Source organism: Amblyomma americanum, chromosome 1 (assembly GCF_052857255.1).
Source record: "Amblyomma americanum isolate KBUSLIRL-KWMA chromosome 1, ASM5285725v1, whole genome shotgun sequence".
NCBI classification, from domain to species: Eukaryota; Metazoa; Arthropoda; class Arachnida; order Ixodida; family Ixodidae; genus Amblyomma; species Amblyomma americanum.
In genome coordinates, this window is record NC_135497.1 from 212,813,574 (window position 1) to 212,835,248 (window position 21,675).

The 21,675-nt window shown below is 48.6% G+C and overlaps 2 protein-coding genes across 2 annotated transcripts in view; one reads left to right on the plus strand and one right to left on the minus strand.

Moving 5' to 3' along the window:
• The first annotated feature begins 1,203 nt into the window (after nucleotides 1-1,203).
• The window catches only part of LOC144114591 (uncharacterized), a 79,045-nt gene continuing 58,573 nt past the window's right edge, over nucleotides 1,204-21,675 (plus strand). The window contains exon 1 of the mRNA XM_077648433.1: nucleotides 1,204-1,253. Coding sequence (XP_077504559.1) covers nucleotides 1,218-1,253 — 36 coding nt within the window. The 5' untranslated portion in view covers nucleotides 1,204-1,217. The remainder of the gene's footprint in view (nucleotides 1,254-21,675) is intronic.
• The window catches only part of LOC144114590 (tachykinin-like peptides receptor 99D), a 444,243-nt gene continuing 423,813 nt past the window's right edge, over nucleotides 1,246-21,675 (minus strand). Inside the window, exons 9-10 of the mRNA XM_077648432.1 lie at nucleotides 12,506-12,702; nucleotides 1,246-8,060 (exon numbers count right to left, since the gene is read on the minus strand). Coding sequence (XP_077504558.1) covers nucleotides 7,811-8,060; nucleotides 12,506-12,702 — 447 coding nt within the window. The 3' untranslated portion in view covers nucleotides 1,246-7,810. The remainder of the gene's footprint in view (nucleotides 8,061-12,505; nucleotides 12,703-21,675) is intronic.

The window sequence follows — 21,675 nt, forward strand, 5'->3', positions numbered from 1 at the left end:
AACGCTTCCGGCTCTGTGGTTACCTGTTTCTTGGCTCATATATTTGGCACGTTAGCCAATGCTTAGGTTGGTTACCTGCCCGCACCTACGTCAACACACAAAACTCAGAACAAAAGAGAAGTTTCTTACGCCCAAAGACTGAGGTAAAAAATGGAGTGGGTGGCTTTGCTGACGTTGATACAATATTTCAGCAAGCCAGATGAGAAAGGCCTCCTCATCTTGTACGGAATCTTCGCAGGGTCAAAGAAATACAATATTCAAGACTCTAACGTCCATATGATTTACCCCAAAGCAAAGAGTAAAAAAAAGTAGACTACACCGGAGCTATTATTGAAAGACACGCACACGCACGCCAGCACACGCACAAAAAACAGCCAAGTGAAACTGTGATCAATGGGGAAAGTAAAACGAAGTTTTCATGGCTTCGACAAGCCTTAGAAATTTTTCCTCATTGCACCTATCAGACTCAGCCTTAAGCACCTACGCTTGTCACTCCTTGAAAACCACGGTATTTCTGCTCTATGAGCCAGCATTTCTTTAACGTTCAGTCGGTGCTACTTTCGGCTTCACCACCTCGTGCCCACGTATGTGATATCGCCGTTAGAAAAAAGAAGACGGTATATGTTTTCGTATTTATTTACTTTTTCATAGCGATAAGGATATCGACGAAGAAACACCGCAATGAACCGTTTCTTCCGATATGCGCTCACTCATGAGAGAAATAATCGTCCGGGTAGACAGTAATGGCTCCTTCTTTTTCTTTTTTTCTTGCGTCGTGGAAGCTGCGCGCTTCCAAACAAATATCCTGAATTGGTATGGAACGCGGACAACACTGAACTGCAACAGCAAGAAACGTCAGCGAAACGCACCGGTGAGCTTGGGTAAACAAAACGGTCTTTGGAGGCCCGCCCATCCATCATGAAAGAAAAAAAGATTCGAGTTTAGCCGCACACCTTTGAAACGCGTAATTTTCTAAAATTATTTTTTTCGTGTTTTCAAAACTTTTCAGTGTGCGAGTTCTGCGAAGAGAAAATTTAATGATGGACCACTAGGTGGATGCTCAAGAAGTGCAGTGAGAGATAACACACCTACAGAAAAGAAAGATAAGGATCATACATCATTTGTCCCGTGTTATCCTATCGCGAGTATGCAGCCGGTACGAGTGCGAGCGTGCGTGTGATAAAAAAAGAGGCAAGAAGGCCATACGCATTCGCTCGATGCCACATTCCTGCGCCGACCTAAGAAAACAAAAGGTAAAGTACTTCCTTCTTGGAAATAATTATTTTGGTTTCCCCACAAACGCTCACATAGTAAACAGTGCGCAGTTTTCAAAACCGCGAAACGCTTTTCACCAGTGCTGCTGATTAAAAGCAACGACAAAAACAGTAAGGAAGAAGCCGATGCAAAGGAAAAAAGATGAACGCCTAGACAGTCTTGCTTGCTATTCGGCAACGGAACGCCTGTATGGGGGAGTGCTTTGCTTATTTGGTGTCGATTCTGCAGGTGCTGGCTCTAAAGTCGCTTGTATGTTGACGTATGTACAGGGTCCATCACTCGTATCAGAGCCACCGCGGCAGCTCAGTGTTATAGTGCTCGGCTGCTGACCCGAAAGAGGCGTGTTCGACCCCGGCCTCGGCGGCCGGATTTCGATGGAAGCGAAATGCTAGCGGCCCGTGTACAGTGCGACGTAAGTTCACGTTAAAGAACCGCAGCTGGTCGAAGTTATCCGGAGCCCTCCACTACGGCACCTCTCATAGCCCGACTCGCTTTGGGACGTTAATTCCCATAAACCAAATCGCTCCCAGAAGGGAACTACAGCTCGGGGTTCTGCGGCTCGGCCCGCTGGAGCGCTGTGACATTGGACCCTGTCACACTGTATGTTTTCGTTGGCCATGCGAGGACACTGCGAAAGTCCCAGAACCACGAGCTGAAGTGTTTCAACTGTGAGTGGTAGACCCTGTACATCTGGGGTAAAACTGCATCCGTGGATGCTGACACGTGACACTTTAGGAGGCTTCAGCCTTGGAGATGTTTCGCGACAATTTCGTGTAATCAGTGCCCGTGCTCCTAACCCCGTACCAAAATGGTCACGTAATCACTGTGGTGCAATCTGTCGGCAAACAACAACAAAAAATGCTTAGAACTAGCCCTAGTCGCCTTGAACTGGGCATAGAGTGCAAGAAAACATAAGACAAGCTGGACTCGTCGGGAGCCAGAAATGACAGTCTGCTTACTACGAGCCTGGCTCGTCGAAGTCCGTCAGGAGGTTAACAGACGCATATTGTTTTCTCCACAGAATCGGCTGGTATGAACTATGGTTTTGTTCCGCCAGCACACTATGCGTCTTTATTTTCGCAGCGGCATTTTCCAACATGCTAAAAGGGCAAAATACCTGCACAATAATTCTGTCTTGAGCGCATATGCTTCCATTAGAATGGGAAAGTTTCAAGAAATGGTGACAAATAGAATAATAATTCAATTTCAACCATTTTAACGCGTGAAATGCCCAGGCGACTAAAGCTCACCTTGCCTTACTTGCCCTGATAAAAGGACTTCCTGCCATACAGGTGTCATCGCTCGACCGTGTTTTTTTATTTTCAGCGTCGTCAGATTCCTCGTAACGCTCGACGTAACATGTAATATTAAAGCCGAGCGTTGTACTAGCAACGTCCAGCCAAAGTGGTAGTCTTAACCCCCCGTAGGTCGGTCGTCTCATACTTCGTCGTTTGCCAGTTGCCAGAACAGTCTCTGAACTGCAAGCGATACGCCCAGTTGCGCTGAGCTCAGTTTTAAGTTTCATGTTTTAACAAAACAAGCAAGCCACGCAACTGTAGTTCATGGCACGAAGACGTTAAACCCTTCGGTTTTCAGTGAAAATATTTTTGAGCATGGGCTGCACAAACAGGTTTATTGTCTTTAGAAGCCCTGCTCAAGATAACTTAAAACTGCCTTGGAACCATAGATAAAAGTGCTGCACATGAATGACTAGCGTAATAGAATATAGCGCTGTGTATATTAAAAACGGACAGCACGAATTTTAGTTTAATAAGCTCTGGTTTACAGAACACAACACAAAATTAAAATCAGATGCTGCAAAACATCTTTATTATCGTCCGTTAAGAACTGAGCCACCCAGTATTAAATCCGCAGTAGAGCTGCAACAAGGGACGTTTCTGCTTCTACTTAGCCGCCAGCACGATGCCTGCACCGTCGTTGCGCGAAGCAGCAGCGATGGGTGTGATAAATGTGCACAAACGCTAGTGTTTTCTGGCTATTAGTTTGTCTGCATTAATCATCGAAATATCGCTTGAGTCGTTTCCAACGTTACCCTTAGCTCTCATCGTTTCAGAATTCTCCGGTTTAAAGCGAATGACGTGAACGGCACTCCCATTAAATTTATCGTAGTATTCAATGTTATAGTATCAAAGCCATAAGGATTTCTTGCCTTTAACTCGGCCCGCGTGCAACAGGTGTACAGGCAGCAGTAAACGGAACACTGCAGCTGTGCCTGAACTACCATGGCATTCCAGCGCCGTCTAATCGATGTCGGGAGCCAAAATACACGATGCGCACACGTGCCCCCTACTACTGATGACGCTGTCAGCAATGTCCATGCCTTCATTTCACTTACTAAGTGATGGGCCGCTCTTTCGAAAGGCAAATTAGTTGATCGGCTAGCGCACTCTGGCTGTGCTATAAGTACTACTGCGCTCGCACGATTCCGTGGGTCGGTGCTTCTTTTGGCCTTTAATGACCACAAGACTGACAAATGGCGCCATAAGATTGACAAATGACGCCCATGACATTTAGCGTCCGCGAAGCGCTTGGCGTGCTGCTGATGCCGTTGGGTTCGTTTAATGCCGTTGAACTAGTCTCGGATTTTGTCGTCTGAGGCAAAGGTCGAACGACAAAGTGCGGAATGAATGATATACTGTGCTAGGAAGACGCGTCTTTTATCTTTTCTTTTTGCATAATCTTTCCCCGTCATTAGTTGTTACCTCAGCGAATCATCGCGCTCCAAAGATGGGCACGTGGTGGCACACTGAGAACTTTCTATAACTTCCGCGTTGTTTTGTTTCGTTTTTTCCCCCTTGGCCAGGCGGTTGAGGGCATGGGAACCTCCGTCAGGCGAGTATCATTTTGGAAATGGAGCCTCGCCGGTGGCTGAAAATGCGCAGCTTCAGTGTGTGAAGATTCACGAATACAAGAAAAATAATGAGACTGACACACCCCGGAAATAATAATAAAAAAAGAACAGCAGACCCAACATAGTATGTATCTCGCGTTCTTGCTCCACCTACATCTCCGACAGCTGCATTACGCAATGAAAAATACAAAAACATTCACTGCCATTAAAATAGCCCTACGTGGCGGCGACCTCGCAAGCGTTTCGTAAACGCCGAATGAAATGCGAGCCAGTGCCGAACGCACGTGCACGTTGCTCGCACGAAACGGCGCTCAAGAGCAATTGAGCGGACGCAATTTACGCGCTATGCTGCGTATTTCCCTCCGCCCCACCAGACGGCGCTGGCAAGGAGCTCGGCCGCAGCTCCCGCGCTCCGTGTACTTCTGTCCGCGTTTGTCCGCAGGAGTTGGAAAAATCATTCGCGAAAGCCCGCCGTGCTGGTTAAGATTCCGTCTCTCCTTGTAGGACCATCCACACTATTTCGGCCTGGTAAAACCTATCAAAACTCTTATTACTTTGTTTTTGCTCGTGAAGAAAAGAAATGTTACTCTAAACATGTGACGATACCGTACAACAAATAGGCTTCGTGAACTGACGGAGTCAACGCCCTTGGACGCGGAGGGAAATGACGGAAGCACAAGAAAGATACATACTGGTACAGAAAAATCGACGTCAATTTTAGCGCAGAAACGAAGCCTTTTGGTGACACAGGTTTGAAGCTCACTCCACTCAAAAATTTTGTGCGCAAATGGCTCCCCGAAGGACGATATCAACATTTTTTTTTCTGATGCAAAGCGGCCAAGGCGCTGCAGTTATAGAGACAAAGGTTAGTATACAGGGTTAACAAAACCACAAGTCCACCATTCCTTTCAAATTTCTTTGTAATTTCTAGTAACGTCACCTTCGGCTTCAATAAAAGTGTTGCATCAGGACAGCCAAAGCAAAATTGCAATGTACCAGTTGACGCTAGCGCACCCGAAATAACCAAACAAACAATGCAAAAAAATACTTGGGGTCAAGTTAACCACATTTTAAAAGAAGAAAGTGCGATAGCTTTAAGGTTGCCTGTTGTGGTGTCTACAATGAGTGTCTAGTGTTATCGCTGGTCACGCGGTATTGATCACGTCATGACCCTCTCAATCGCATTCATCGATCGTGGGGAGTCCTCATACCCCTACTGGCGCAGTGGTGCAGCGGTTTAGCGATGCGCCACTGCCCCGGCAGGTGGCTATTTCAAACACATTCATAGGTGGAGCTTGTGAGACCTACGTTGCTCTTGCCGAGCTCCCGTAATGCTCATGTGCAACGCCACGGTGGGCAGGTGGCAACTGCATTGAATTTGGCAACGGTGGACAGTTTATACACAATCCAATGGGCAGGTAATGATGACGTCACAAGGTCACATTGACCTCTCTCGACCAATCAAAGAACTTCGTGGGAATTTCAAATTTCGCGGTGCTCTGATTGCTCAACTGCGGTCACGTGACCCTGGTGACGTTATCAGGGTCACAAGAACTTCATCAGGGCCATCAGGGTCACCAGAATCAAAGAAGTTTGTTACGGAGAAGCCGGAAATTTTTTTGTGAGATGACAGCGTAAATGCTATCGCATTAAACAAAGATACAGTGGACGCAGAGATTGTGGAATATGTCGAGCAACGTGAAAATCCCGAAAGCGTGAGGGGCAGCAGTGCAGTCATATATTGTCGACATTACCGCAGAGTCATCCTGCGGAACAGAAATGCACTGTCAGCAGCAGTATCACCATGGAGACACATCTACACAGGGAGCTGCTACCAAGGAACACTGGTAAACACTTAACATGCACATACGGTAATTGTGACGAGGATAACACGCTGCAAAATCGGACAAAGGAATGAAGCATAAAGCACCAGGTTGGTAACAGCACAAAACATCGCATATCTCAATATACGAGTACATATGAGCTACGAGCGTCCCCTGTTCTAGAGAAATGCATACGATGTTCTTCCCATAACATCGCAAATACATCTCATAGAGGGCAAAAAGAGTAGTAATACAGATGTCAAATATGTTCGCTATTTGCCGTCGCTGGCCAGCATAAGTATCTGAGCTGCGTCCCACAAGCAGGCACCGAAATTTCATCCAAGATCTCAGCACTAGTTCTGCACAATTCTAAACGTTGTAGCTGGCAAGCCGAAAAACGCCACTTCGCAGACACAAATGCGTATCTGATATACCTGGGAGCTGCACCTTTTGTGGTGGCTCAGTTTGATGACCTTATGGATACTGCTGGGTTTCATGTGCTTACAAGGAACTTTTGGGGAAATTGGATTAATATCTGAGCAGTAAATTAACGAGTGAACAGCTTGATATGTAGTTCGGGTGGCTTCGCACTTAACACGACGTGCTAAACGTTGCTGCTTGAAAACACAGGAACAGATGAGATGAAGCGGTCGTTTGACAATACGACGACATCTGTACCTTTCTGTTTTTGTTTCTGCTTCTGTTTTTGTTTCCTTCTTAAAGCGCGTTTTTCTTGAAAAGTCACCTCGGTTCTAAGAAGTAGCGTAGCGTAACATGTTAATCAAGCGTGTAACGGCACCCCTCGCCTCAGTACGCGAACATATCCTGTCCATTCATTACCTCACCATGCCCACATAACATCAAGAAACTCTGAAATAACGGTGCGACACGCTACCCTTGAATAAGTGGCTGCGGCCCATCTAAAAAAGCAAGAAAAAGGCCCTTATATCAGCGTCTTTTTAATATACGTGGCCCACGTCGCATGAAATTTGGTCATTAAGTGAACTTGAGGGACAAACTTTTTAACACCACTGCAAACGGCTAGCGCGACTGCGTTACACCGCGTCTATGAGTTACACACAACAATGAAGAGGAGAGTTCACACCCTTAGCACAAAAGCCGAGCCGACACACCACCACGAGAGCTCCTCATGATCGTGTCCGTGCCTTGTCCAAAATCACCGGATTCGGCAAGTCCGGCGCCCTCAGCAAATGAAGGCAGTCAAGGTGCGCAGTGCAGAGAGTGGCCGGTGTTGTCCCTGCAGCGAAACTGTGGCTTGCCTTCACCACGGTACTACCATCTGAGCCAGTCGGCTAAACTTGGTCAGCAGGTGTCAGTAGCAAGGAAAAAACAGGAGGCAGAGACCGCGGGAAAAAATAAGAGTGAGGAACAAACCCAAAGGGTTCGATAACATCACTTTGACCTGCTCTAGATGTTATACCTTTCAACCAGAAAGCCTACCTTCGACAACATTTTCCGCCTCAGGAAGGACGAGGTGCGGAGAAAAATTCACGGCCCTTTCTTTTTTCCCACGTCCTTGTTACTGTCATCTACTTCATCGAATCCAGCTTTACAGATTCCCGCAGTCGGTCGGTTTGGCCGTTCCTGTGCTCTCAGACACGACGCGAAAGTCACGTTGGAATAAAGTATTGAAGCAGGACGGCGAAACCAACTTTTAAATAAAGGACAATCGGGCCTGCGTCGAGTTGACAAGCCAAAATGATCGGCTACTCCATCAGCTCCGCGCCGCAGCGTCGGCGGCGGCGGCCTCCGCCGCTCAGAGGGCGTGCGCCGTCGCGTGCGGGCCGAACCGGGCCGACCGGGCCGGCGGCAGCGTTCGTCACACGTCCGAGCCGACGCCCCTGAACTTGGCGGCCGATCCCGGCCCAGCGGTCAGGTTTCCTGCGCTCATGGTCTCGGTGAGCGTATGCAGCGGGACGGCCGTGGCAGTCCCGTTGAACGTGACCCGAGTGTCGGCGTACGGCTCCGAGCACGAGTAGCGCGTGGCCGCCATGTGCTGACGCAGCTGCGCGGTCTCTCTGTCGTTGAACGCCAGGCAGCAGAAGACGCGTTTGAAGCCCTCGCGGAACCTGCGTGCGACGCTGAGTCAGTGGGCGCCCATCCCGACGGCGGCTCTCTTTTGCGCGTGAGGCGCCTTTCAGAGCCTCTTTCCCTTGTCTGACAGTCGCTACTTTTGCCCCTGGTTCCCGCAGAAACGAAACTGCGGCACTTAGCACGCGCAGCCGCCGAAGGAAATACAGTAGCCACGCTTGGCTGCATTAACCCAAGATATCACACTATTACTGGCAAGCACTCTGCAATGGCAACGTGGTGACCCGGGGCTTGCTGCACGCTCTTGCAGTCCTCTCGTGTCGTTTTTTTTTCACTGCATGAAATATTGTACCTCATATAAGAAAAAAGCAGTGAGTACCGTGGCATATGATCAAACTTGAAGTGCACACATCCCATGTTGTAAGGGGTAGCGAGAAAATGGTCGCCACGAGGTGATTGCTATCCATGAGCTCTGTACAAGCCGAAAGTGTGCAATGCACGATAGACTTTATAGTTTGCTATATGACGTGTGTGCTCACTGTTCTTCCATGCGTTAGCAGATAGGAGGTCAACAAATTCGGCAGAGACACTTAAGACTGCTTACGTGTGGGAATGCGAAAGCATTACTGTCCCTGGGTGCTCTGACACCCACCCACCCATACACACGCGCGTATAACACCGCCCGGAACGCTGTACGACGAGGGGTTGCATCACAACTATGATATGAAAATTGCTTTTTGAGGAAAGGAAATGGTGCACCAACTGCCTCACATCTCGGTGGACATCTAAACCACGCCTAAGGAAAAAGGTAAGAAGTCTGGGAAGGCTTATAACTGAAGGTGCATAGGTCATCGGTTCGAATCCCTGTCGCAAACTAGCCTCCAACTTGACTAGCACATGTAAGCTATACGCTTATGACACCACCCGGAACGCTGTACGACAAACAGTTGTGTCAATATTATGGTGCGAATGTTGTTGGGAAAACTGGCGCCACAATGAGGTCGGCTAGTGGGGAGTGTGTATAGATGAAAGACATGTATAGAGTTGTCTGAAATGGCAGTGCTCGGCTTGCTGTGGGCGTCATACGGTCGACTGATGACGTCACCCTATTTTTGCCATCGCTGGGATTTTCTGTACCATTTACGAGTACACACACACACACACACACACACACACACACACACACACACACACACACACACACACACACACACACACACACACACACACACACACACACACACACACACACACACACACACACACACACACACACACACACACACACACACACACACACACACACACACACACACACACACACACACACACACACACACACACACACACACACACACACACACACACACACACACACACACACACACACACACACACACACACACACAGGTTTTTCTCTTAATAGGACTAGTAATGCTTTCGCATTGAAAGTTGAGCTGTGGTCTTGTTGGGCTCTAAAACCGTAGCTTCCTTTTCATGGACGCCTCACGCAAGGCCTATACGGAAAGTATCCGGCCTTTTATTATTTAAAGCTTGACAAACTGAAGAGCTCAAACTTTACTCGTAGTGAATGTACTTCTCATGGGAGTTGAAATAAAATATGCAACTTAGTGGTCTTCTCGCTTCTAAATGCACGAATCCTCTTTGGGGATGATTACTTTATTTCGCTTTGCCTTCGTATCTCTTTGATGATTTGAAATTTCTTGCATTTTAAGAGTAACTGCAGCGTTCGGAATAGCCAAGAGTTGAATGGAGGTATATCTGAGCATAAAAGACGAGCAGGCTTCAATGCTGCCGCACTTTGCAAAAAAAAAGTGTAAAGAACCCGCACTGAGGCGCGATGAATGCGTAAGCTCATTACCGCAGCAGAGCTAGAAGTCACAGTATCTCTAGAACTCGGATTTATTCCTTGTTACGGTAGCCTTGAGGCAGTGAAGAACTGTAACGTCGTACAGCCTTTGTCAAAAATACGCAGTCCACAGGACCCCCATCTAAAGTGTGCACTGGGGCTCTTGTAGCACCCGTAGAAGCCCTGAGGCTCGGAGGAATGAATATGAGAGTTCCCTTATATTCTACAGAGATTTGCAACGCTGGCGATCTAAAACAAGCCATATTGCGTGAGCCAAAAGCAAGCCCAGTGGGCTGTATATTTTTGACCAAGGATGCACACCTTTTTCACTGCCTCACACGAAGAAGCGTACTCAAACTGCATTACGCAGTGGCGCCCGAATGAAACCGTCCGCACAACCTTCCGATTGCTGCAACACTGGTGCCTTCTCCCACTGACACCGTGATGATTTCCGTAGCTGGTCTGCCGTTTTGTGTCTTGACTGCATCCCATGACCCCCGTTTTAACTCCTGTTATAACAGACCTTCTTTCTGGAAACGTTTTAATTCTTTCAACATAAATCCAATACCCGAGCTATGTAATAGCATATAAATGCAGCGGTGTAAAATAAGTAATACTCATCGCAATTTCTGGAAACGTTGTCTTACCTAAAATTTAGACATTATACACTCGCGATATACGAAATCGCAATGAATGGTTTCCCCACGTACGTACTAATTATGGGCGCGAAATGCTCGGGCATTATTTTACTAAATCACCTGTGTTAGTCTCATAAATTTTCTGATGCATTTCAGTTCGCATTTTAGAATTTGATGCTTTTCAGTATGCTGTGTATCGCTTATCTTCAACAGATGCAATTGCTGTGTTTACGTTGTTGTATATACACGACCATATAACAGTTTTACAAATCTTTTGCGGCGGTGCAGGCAGGCAACCCAGCTCCACTCCGAGGTTCTTTGCCTGCGCCCCTAACACCCGGATCATGCGAGTAAAGATTTGATTTGATACAAACCTGGCTAAATATCACAAGTTTCCAGCAAGTCCTGTCCAACTTGAGCCCGCATATTTTTCGAGTCACGGATATGGGCACCGCGTGTGGCAGTTTCACAAACTCTAGTCCGTGCTTAGAAAATAACGCTGCACACAGGTCAAGACAGGAGGCGACAACAGCGCTGGTATCGCCACCGCCTTTAATCTTCTGTGTCGCTTTTACTCCCGGGGAAACTAGCCCAACGGTACACCCTGCGTTACCCTGTGGAATGCAGGACATTCTTTTCCAGCTCTCTGTCTGTGAATCAGCGATTTTATTGATTGCAGCCCTCGCTTGTTCCATCTTCGTGCGTTTCAGCTGCGGAAAGCCATCTGCACCGCGCATCACTTTCATCCTCAGAACAGCCACTCCGGAACCAGTAGTAACTGAGTATAATTGAATATTTTCTGTCGCCATTACCCTAGAAGCTTTTTGAATTTTTCAGCCGTTTTAGAGGATGAATGTTCCAACCGGGAGCAGAATTTTATGCAAACGCACTGATAAAGTTGCTCCGCTGTTCAGAATGCGACGTCGACACCACATGCTATCAATTCAATGGCGGGTTCATTGTTGAGCGTGTAGAAAAAAAAGGACAGCAGTGAATCATGAATGCGCAGTAGTGTGCCCGTAAAAAATATCCAAATGTGGTGGAAAATGAGGTCGGGTCGGAGGCTTTGGGGGTGTTAAATTCTGTCGGATACTTTTCAGTCGGTCTTCGTATTTACGAGAACGACAGCGCAAAATTCCTTACCTCAAAATAAGCGCTGATAAAAAATGGAACTGTAGGGTGCACTGTCTGAATTGTTCATGAAATGTGCAAGTGCTCAACTTATGTTTAGTGCAGCTTTTCTGGCAAGACGCACACGAAGCAGTGATTTTTATCAAACACTTAACTGAATGTCATGGTAGCGTGTGCCATTACCTATTATTTTACGGGGCGGTTCTTTTCTTAAATATGTAGTTAAAGGGACACTGAGGAGAAATTGAAGTTGGCTTGTATCGATAGAATAGCAGCTCCTGATCACAAAAAACGCCACTCTTACTGAAAACAAAGCTCTTGTAATGTAGAAAATAGCCAGAACCAAAATACAGGTGTCGCCGCCACAGGCCAATCTCGCAAGTACAAGCGTGATGACTTCCTAGGACAAGAGGCGCCACCTTGAAGGAATTTTCCTTACTTCATGGAAGCCACGAATCTCTGAGGCTGGCAAAGGAAGGTTGCGTACCGCACCGCTAGCCGACAGAAATCACGGAGTCTGCGTTTACGTCACGTAACACGTCACTCCGTTCTGAGACGTCATAAGAGTTGCCGTGGCGTCATAAGAGTTCCCCGAGTTTGAATCAGAGCGGCGGGAAAAACTTTTTCATCTTCGAATCCAAATTTCTTTGAAATAAATGCATCTTTCGCGCACGGACAAGCGGCAACAAAGCCATGAAATGCCGAACTATCAGATTTTGCTAACAAAAAAAATGATAGAGTTCTCCTCAGTGTCCCTTTAAGGTTGCTGGTGCTCCGCTGCGCTGACCTTTACAGTTTTTATGACATCACGCACCAGTATGCAGGAAGGACAAGGCTGCGGTACCTGCTGTTCATCCAGCAGTAGATGATAGGGTTGTACATGGAGTTGGACATGGCCAGCCAGTAGATGGCCAAATAGACGTGCTGGATGTAGGTGGACTGGTTGATCTCCGGGTGGTGATGCATGACCAGGAAGTAGACGTGGTACGGCAGCCAGCACACGGCGAATATGACCACCACTACAATCATCATCTTCACAATCTGGGAGAAGAAAAAATAAAAACAATGTTTTGGTGCAAGCACACATAAAAGAAGAAACATATGCTTACCAATATTGGCTGTTACACAAGAAGAGGTCAGTTAACAGCAGGGCATACACTATAAGCACAGATATTGTTTACGGATGAATATTTCGGGAAACTATCACAATAATTTGTTACCCGAAAAGGGTAGATATACATTGTCAGCAGCAGTTGAAGTATGTTGTGCAATGCCGGACGCGAAAATTCTTGCGCCTCCAGTAGCATTTTGCGTCAGTGGTCACAGGAATGTGACGATGTGCTTTTTTGGCCCGTCGACTATTGCCTCGAGGCTCGAAGAAAGAATGATATTTGTACTCTTCGTTAGCATGTAGAGGAAGACGCACTGCCGTGAAGCACGTTGAGCTCTTCAGACCAGCTAACACCTGCATTCGCCGTTCGCTGCGTACGGTCGTGACGTTGCCCCAAACCGCAATGCTTTCGACTTCAACAAGCTCGCCGATTTTGTCGAACAACGAGAAAAGGGACCCGATCTTTTGTTTCCGGCTGATTAAATATTTATTCGTCGAGGTCGTGTTCAAGAACGCCGCGTGTCACGCTCGCGCGCACACGGGGGAAGCACTTGCCGAATGTGAACACAGCCAACGACGCCAATCAGATTCAGTCTTTTTCCGATTTGCATGGCATGCGCACAAGCGGTAGACCAATCTTAAAAAAAAAAGAAAAGTAAACTTTGAAGGGAAGATGGCACAGGGGAAAAAGATAACGGCTGGATGGAGATAGCGCAAAGGAGGACACACCGCGGGTACAATGAGAAGAGGCGGGAGAAGAAAATTTAAAGGCAAAAGACGAACCAACAAAAGGGTGAATCGGTGTCACGCCTCACGCACAGCTTGTCAACTTGTCAGTGACAGGAAGAGCACAGGGTGGAAAAAGAGGCGAGGAACAACACAGCGCGGCCCTGCAGACTCATCACTATGCGCATACGTTCGCGCCCGCTGTCGCGGCTCTCAGAGAGGCGCATGCGAGAGCGCGCGCAGCTCTCGCGAGACGGGACCGCTGACGTGCTCGCGAGGCCAGGACGCGCGAGAGCACCTGTAAACGGAGTGACGGGGGAACAAGGCACGCCGAGGCGAGACGAAGCCTTAAAACGAGCCGGTAATGGCTCGCGCTAAATCGGCTCCGCGCGACGGGCAGTGGCTTTGTATATGCGCCTTCTATGCTTTAGGGAGCGCAGCGTCGCGAATAAATCTTCGCCGCCGAACAAGAGCCCCGGGGTTCGACTTCTTGCCTCGTTCGCCCCAGAAGCTCCGTGGCTTCTGAATTCAAAGTAAATACTATTACAACCTATAGAACATCCCTTAGAGTGCAGTTGGGAAGTGAACATTGTGTAACCTTATGAAGAGTGGCAATTTGGGCTAGTCGGTTCATCACGGAAAACCAAAGCAGCTGACTACTATCAACTGAAGCGCGGTTCATTTGCGTAAGCAATCTATACCGACAGGAAAAAGAAATGATTACAGATACCGCGTGTCTTAAATAACTAAAAAAACAAAATTATTCGGACATATATATTAGGGGACTTAAGAGGTCAGATAGTGGAGTTTCTTATTCAAAAGCGCGATGTGTAACCTTGGCTAACCATTTTCCCATCGGAGAGCATTTCACACTGCTCGCGGTTGAGAACTTCTATGATTTATAGCGACGAAGTTCTTAACGCGCCTACATGTACAGGACACATACGCAGTTTGTCTTTGGAAATAAGGTAAGCGAAATTGAAAAGGTTAAAAAATAATAATAAACGTCAATCCTCGCGGCAGTTAGCTGCAAACTCACCCGCAAAAGCATGCAATATCCTTGCTAATGAGTGTTATCGTTCGATTCGCACTGTCGTTTAATAAATACCCTCTCTTGCAGACGGGAAATTGTTGAGCGGAGACGAAATATGCCTGGGAGAAACCACGGTATCTGTAGCCTCTGATCACAAGTGACGCGGATAGCAACGAATGACCTTAGCTCGCCGCTGTGGCTGCCTGCTGGATTTGCTCGCCCCACCGGGAATTCCCGCAGCCGACTGCGGTTGGTGCCGTCCGCCGCACATGTGCCAGCGGACCACTTTACAAACAGGTCAAAAGCCACGTGCATCGAGAGTCGTGAAAAGGTCTATACGACACCGACCAGCATAAAGTCGGCCACCGTGTACGCTTGAAGAGTTCGAAGTTAGTTTTGCCTAGTTTGCGACCGTTTTTGATTCGTTTTGAGCCTATAGCTTCTTGCAGCGCGGCTTTTATGCGCCGTCCTTGCTTCACGCTGTGGTTCGCAGCAGCTGCGGACAATTGAAGTGGGAGCCAACAAGCAAACAACGACAACAAATAAAAGAAGACAACACACGCACACACACAGCCAACTTCATTGCTGAGCTCCAACTAACTCAGCAAGAGATCCTTCTGGTACGGAGAAAAACAGGCGCTCCGTGGACAGCCTTCAACCCTGCGTGCCTCATGACGTCGCAACTTGTGCTGATGCACGCGAGGCGAGTGGTTGCAGCATTCCACCCAGAGCTCGCTTCACCGTATACTATCAACGCCGTAAGCGGTCCCTGGGAAAGGCACGGACGACGGCCGGCGCAGGTGGCGCTGCCGAGCAGCTCGGATTGCTCGCGACCAGGAGGAGCGCGAAGCCACACGCGACCGTGGCCGGGCCGTCTCGGCAGCTGACGCCGAGTTGAAATGCAGGCAGCGGCTGCACGCTCGCACCCAAAGGCGTCGGCGAACGGGGTCACGTCCCGCGGGGCTGCCACCGGCATTCCGCGTGGCGCCTAAGAACAACGCCGCCGCTAAATGGCTCGGCGGTAATAGGGGCGGCCCGCGAGCTAGTCTTCCCGCGCCTTGCTCGCACTTTTCTGTGGCTGTTTTAAATAGGCTCTATTTCGCTCTCCCGTGCTCTTTCTTCTTTCCGACGCTGATCTCGACTGCGGTTCTCTGGTTCCAGAAAGTAAGTCGATGCACCCCGCCCCCTCCGTTCTCCTTCCCATCGTTCCTGCAGTCCACTCTTCTCCTTCCAGCAGCCACTGCTGCCTTTAGTGCAAGTGCACTCCTCGTTTTCCTATTTCCGAGCTTTCGGAGCAAAAAGCGCGTTACTTGATACGGTGACGGGCGCAAATTTTATTCGGCGTACCCGTGAAGGAATCTGAAGAAAAGAAGCGCGCCGGATGTTTCCCATCCAAAGGGGAGTCTGTTCGATCGCAAGGCGCACCCCACGGCGGTGTTTACGCAGCTCTGTTGGAAGACGAACAGCCCGGCGGAAATGGAAATACGCTTCGCGAGCCCAAAAACAAACAAAGGGAGAGGGTGCAGCGCACGCACAAATAAGTGAATGCAATTAGAAGTAGCATGGCGCCTAACAGTGGAGGAGCGAAAGAGTAGTTCTAAGCACACAGATGTCAGGGTGATGATTTCAAATTCTCGCTTCTTTTCCGCTTTTGTCGAATATACTTCGAACCGAGGTGGAGATTCATTGTAGCATTCTACCTCATTTATTGAAGAGATGTGTGGGTCACCCTAATGGTGCGTAAGACATTATTATGCACGGATTATCAACTGGTATTCTCCTACGACAACTAAATAATTTATAATATAAATCCTTTCCCGTGATGTTTCTGTTTCGGTTTCAGCAGCCGAACGGTGACTGTGACGTCGAAGTGCCGTTATAGGTCACGTGAGGCATGAAAGAACTGCAATATAATCAGTGATCCTACATTCGTTGTCATTCCGCCTCTTGAGGAAGACTGGCTTGAGCACTGTAGTGAATTAAAACGATGAAGCAGCAATGATATCGCAGATTTTCCATGCCTGACGTGACATATAACCACACCTTGACGTCACAGCGGCTGTTGAAACCGAAACCGAAGCCGAACCAGCTTGACAAAAAAATTCGATTATGAATTATTCAGCGGTCATAGGCGAATACCACATGGCGATTCATGCGTAGTAGTGTCTTTCGAATCATTGTAATTAAGAAAACATGCCACCAAAATTAGGAGTCTATACTCCTTTAAATCTCCCTTCTCTGTAGAGAGCAGAAGTATCCAGACATTTCTAGATGCTGTAGATTTTACGTGCTATAGCACAGTGTTCTTTCACTGCCCACAGCTCACACATAGTATGAAAACGCTAAATATTGTGGGGCCACAGCGCCGAGGGTAACCACATTTTCGAAATTCTAAAAACTGATACGGATATTACTTAGGGTGGACTACACGCCTCTCAATAATTAAGGAGCCTAACGGTAATAGTTAAATGTTAACTATTCAATATTAGTTAACCATCCTCCTAGTTAGCACGTCTTAGTTGTATTCTAATGTACTTCACCGCTGAAAATGCTGTGCCGAAAAAGCGTTCTCCTAACTCAAAAAAGCCTATTTTTAAAAATTGTACAAAGCATTAGGTGAAACACCCTGTATGTGTTCATATGTGGCACACTTCTTGACATGTATAACTAATATGCTGTCCATAAGAGTTCATGCGGGACACAGTTCAGACACATATGAACTGGTATGAAACACGTACGAATTCATACGAGACGCATATGAAATCATGTGAGATTATTCAATAGTGCTCCTAAAAGAGCTAAGTACCAAAGGCCCGCATGCGCCCGAAACAACAGTGAATAGCGGTCAGCCTGAAATGATCAAAGATGACCGACAATAAGACCTAACGCAAGAAATGGAGAGGCTGCAGCTCCCACAATGTGAACCACTTTGCGACCCGTTGAAGTGGGTGCACACCACACCGATAACTTTCTTACTCGCAAATTGCAGGGCACACTTGCTAAATACGGTTGAAAGCAAAACTATCACGAGTCCTTGCCCTGCTTGTGGATGTAATTTGTTTTGTATTTAGCAAAGTGTGTTTACTGCGTTTGCAGCGCTACGTGAGGGCACATTCTGCACGACTAATGTGAGCGAACCCTCACTCATGTGACGACGGCGGGCGGAATTTCTTGCGCGTGCTCTAGTCCGTTGCATCTGTTTGGGTCACAAGGCACTGACTGTGAAGGATGGGGAACTATAGTCTGGAAGCAGTATTTACGCGGCGCCTGCCTTCAGCTGACAACAGAGGAGCCTTCAAAGAGGCTTCGGCGTGGCGCTGACATCGTGCGCACAGCCATGGTGGAGGCGCCGACAGCGGAAGGGTCTTCCTTATGTTTGCGGTAGAAAGGGCTCTCCGACCAGCAGTTTTGGCGAGGCGGACGCTATGCGTGACCACTTGGGCTTTGGGGGAAGAAACCTTCTCCCCTGCATGGAACGGCGGCGGAAAAAGGAAGGAACCATAACTTTCTCACGGAGCGGTATGATCCGAAGATATTCTGTTTGGGAAACCGAGCCTACCCACTTCCCTGAACAGAATAACGACGGAGGCGATCCCCTTACGTCTCCACGGAACGCCGCGGTCCAAAGCTGGTGACCTTGTAGAAGGTGGCACGTCTTGCTGACCTTGGTTAACGACCGATGTAATCAGGGTATACATCCCATGGCGCAGAATCTCCATCGCAACCCGGAAGAGCTGGGGGGCTGCGACAGGCTCGACATCGCTACCGGAAGAGCTGGGGGACTGCGACAGGATCGACATCGCCACCGGAAGAGCTGGGGGACTGCGACAGGATCGACATCGCCACCGGAAGAGCTGGGGGACTGCGACAGGATCGACATCGCCACCGGAAGAGCTGGGGGACTGCGACAGGATCGACATCGCCACCGGAAGAGCTGGGGGACTGCGACAGGATCGACATCGCCACCGGAAGAGCTGGGGGACTGCGACAGGATCGACATCGCCACCGGAAGAGCTGGGGGACTGCGACAGGATCGACATCGCCACCGGAAGAGCTGGGGGACTGCGACAGGATCGACATCGCCACCGGAAGAGCTGGGGGACTGCGACAGGATCGACATCGACACCGGAAGAGCTGGGGGACTGCGACAGGATCGACATCGACACCGGAAGAGCTGGGGGACTGCGACAGGATCGACATCGCCACCGGAAGAGCTGGGGGACTGCGACAGGATCGACATCGCCACCGGAAGAGCTGGGGGACTGCGACAGGATCGACATCGACACCGGAAGAGCTGGGGGACTGCGACAGGATCGACATCGACACCGGAAGAGCTGGGGGACTGCGACAGGATCGACATCGCCACCGGAAGAGCTGGGGGACTGCGACAGGATCGACATCGCCACCGGAAGAGCTGGGGGACTGCGACAGGATCGACATCGCCACCGGAAGAGCTGGGGGACTGCGACAGGATCGACATCGACACCGGAAGAGCTGGGGGACTGCGACAGGATCGACATCGCTACCGGAAGAGCGGGCGGCTCCCCGAGATCCCTCGAGTAACCACTTGACTGGATACTGGTCAAGTTGCGAGATAATCCGGCTAGGCAGCTGGGGATCACGGACTGCAAGTAAGCAATCAGACGGCATGTGTGGTACTACCTGCTGACTTCTGCTTGCCTTTCGCACGTACCCTCACGTGCTGATACTCATGTAAATATGTAGAATAAAGCCCTTGTCTACTCTCCTCGGGGCCCGTGCCTTCTCTTTATCACACCGCTGCTGCGGCCTTCCGAGCCGGGACATGTGGACTCCGAGCTGGTTGAGACAACCCACGAGAAATAAGGGCTCAAATATAATATGCCGGTGGACCACGACAATACCAGTTTTTCTTCCTTTGAGCGAAAAGGCTTGGCTCGGAGGCATACTGAGTACTGATTTCGTTCGACACGAGAAAGTGACCTTTACTTTAATTTGCTGCGTTCTTGAGTTGCGTCGCGCCGCGTCATCCGGTGCCCGCGTCAATGCCTTGGATTCGGACGACAACCGATTTTTATGCTTCTGGGGACACCCGTATAAATAGCTGTCGCGAGGGGAAGGCCTACCACGACATTTCGCGACTCATTTTGCGGTAAGGACATGGGAGTCGCGGATCAGTCTGGCAGAATGTTGGGTCTGTAGTAGCGCTCGAAGAATAAAAACGAAAGTGGACTGTCATTACAACCGTGCGCTTTGTACCAGCAGCCATTGGGTTTGAATGCAGTGCTAATAGAACTCTCTGCTTCTGAAATGGCTGGAAGAGAAGAATATTCTAAAAATCATTTTCTTAATGGCTCTAGCAAATCAATCCTCGGCGGATAAGGAAAACGCAGAACATCTTGATGAGCCGTCCGTAAAGCTAACGAAGACGAAGGTAACACCCCTACTACACGAGCACCAAACTGGTTTGCAAACAAAGCGCTAGCCACATCTTACAAACCTGCAATACTCCCAACGCACGAATATGAGATGCTCAACAGGCATGCCCAACTGCGACAACCAGTTCCTCGAAAAGTAACCGTCTACTTATATTATATTTCAGCGAAATTAATAATAATAATAATTGTTTTTTTGGAGAAAGGAAATGACGCAGTATCTGTCTCATATCGTTGGACACCCGAAATTAAAAAGCTGTAATCTGTCCGCATTTTTGCACGCAGGGTGCCGAGAAAAAAGTGTTGCGTGAACAGCATGGGCTAGATTATGGAACGCTCTCAATCTGAAGACAGTCTCAAAAACGTCTCAAAGCCCTGCTCCTATTGGTCGGGCCTGAATACGGTCTGTGCATGCTCAGGGCCGATCAGTGGGAGCGGGGTTTGATACTGTTTTGAGACTGCCTTCAGATTGAGCGCGTTCCATAATTCGGCAAGTGTGCAGTTGTTCGCTCTTTCACTTTGTCGTCTGCACTTTCACTTTGTCATCTGCAAATTCAAAATTGCGTTAAAAGAGGAAAATAGATTACACGCGTCTTTTCCATCGAACGTTGGACCGTAAAGAAAGAAGTAAAAAAGGAGTAGGCGCTTTGTTTAGCGCACACCCTTTTATAAAAGGGAGTGCGCTGGAGTACATTTTACTTACCATTTACTCCCATATAGGCGTATTCGTGTTTAGTGTGTAGGCAACACATCAGCATTCATTAGACTTTTTGTGCAAGCACGTACTACTTATGGATAACTGCGTTATATTTTTTTTGGTGACAGTGAACAACAGCTGTCCAGTGTCGGATTTTTCTGGGACAAGATTCCCTCATCAGCTTAGCTTTAGCTGTGTGAGAAATCGATACTGGGTTCAGATTAATGCTCAAAAGAGACAGTTTCGGGAAAAGGAAAACTACAAAAGCGGTTTCATTGGACAAGAATGAAATAAACTGAACCGAAAGAAACGAATCCCCCGTTCTCTCGAAGCCTTAATTGGACAGGAACTATACTCTGGCCATAAAGGGCAACCAGAAACATTTCAACTAGTTTCTTCTTTTCATTCGACATCGAAGCGCTTGTGGACAAAGATCCGGCGTTTAAGCGATTATTTTACATTTCGCCCCTGCGAGACAAACTAATAGAAAGTCCGCACATCGGTCGGGTTTAGAGTTCGGCCATTGCGCAGAGGCTTCTGTTTCAAACTGGTAGTCCCGTATCGTTAGGTGCGAGCCCTGAACGAAGGCAGAAACATTCGGGGCCAAGTCCTTTCTGTTTTACGCCGAGAAATTCCAGGCCACTGCGAGGACGAAGGGAAGGCGGGGCGGAGTTCAGTTTTGTTTTTTTCCTCCTTTCCCAGATCGAAGAGAAAGCAGGAAAATCGAGAAGGCACTGGTCGGACAGGCGCCGTCCCAGCCGGAGCTGTGGGCCCGGAACAAGACCCGGAAGAGCGCAGTGCCCGGAGTTCCTGAATTGTTCATTAGAGAGGCAGCAGCACAGAGCGGACGGGACGACGCAGGGAGTGGCCGAGCCGTAACCGTCGACCCTTGCGGACAGACCGAGGGCCCCTTGTTGTCTTCTCCTCCCAGCGAGTGGTTTCGGAAGATGAGCCCCACGACGCCCAATGAGAATCATGAGGGAGACACCGCGGACGAAGATGGCATGCCAAGCTCCTCCCGAGCGGCAGCCGC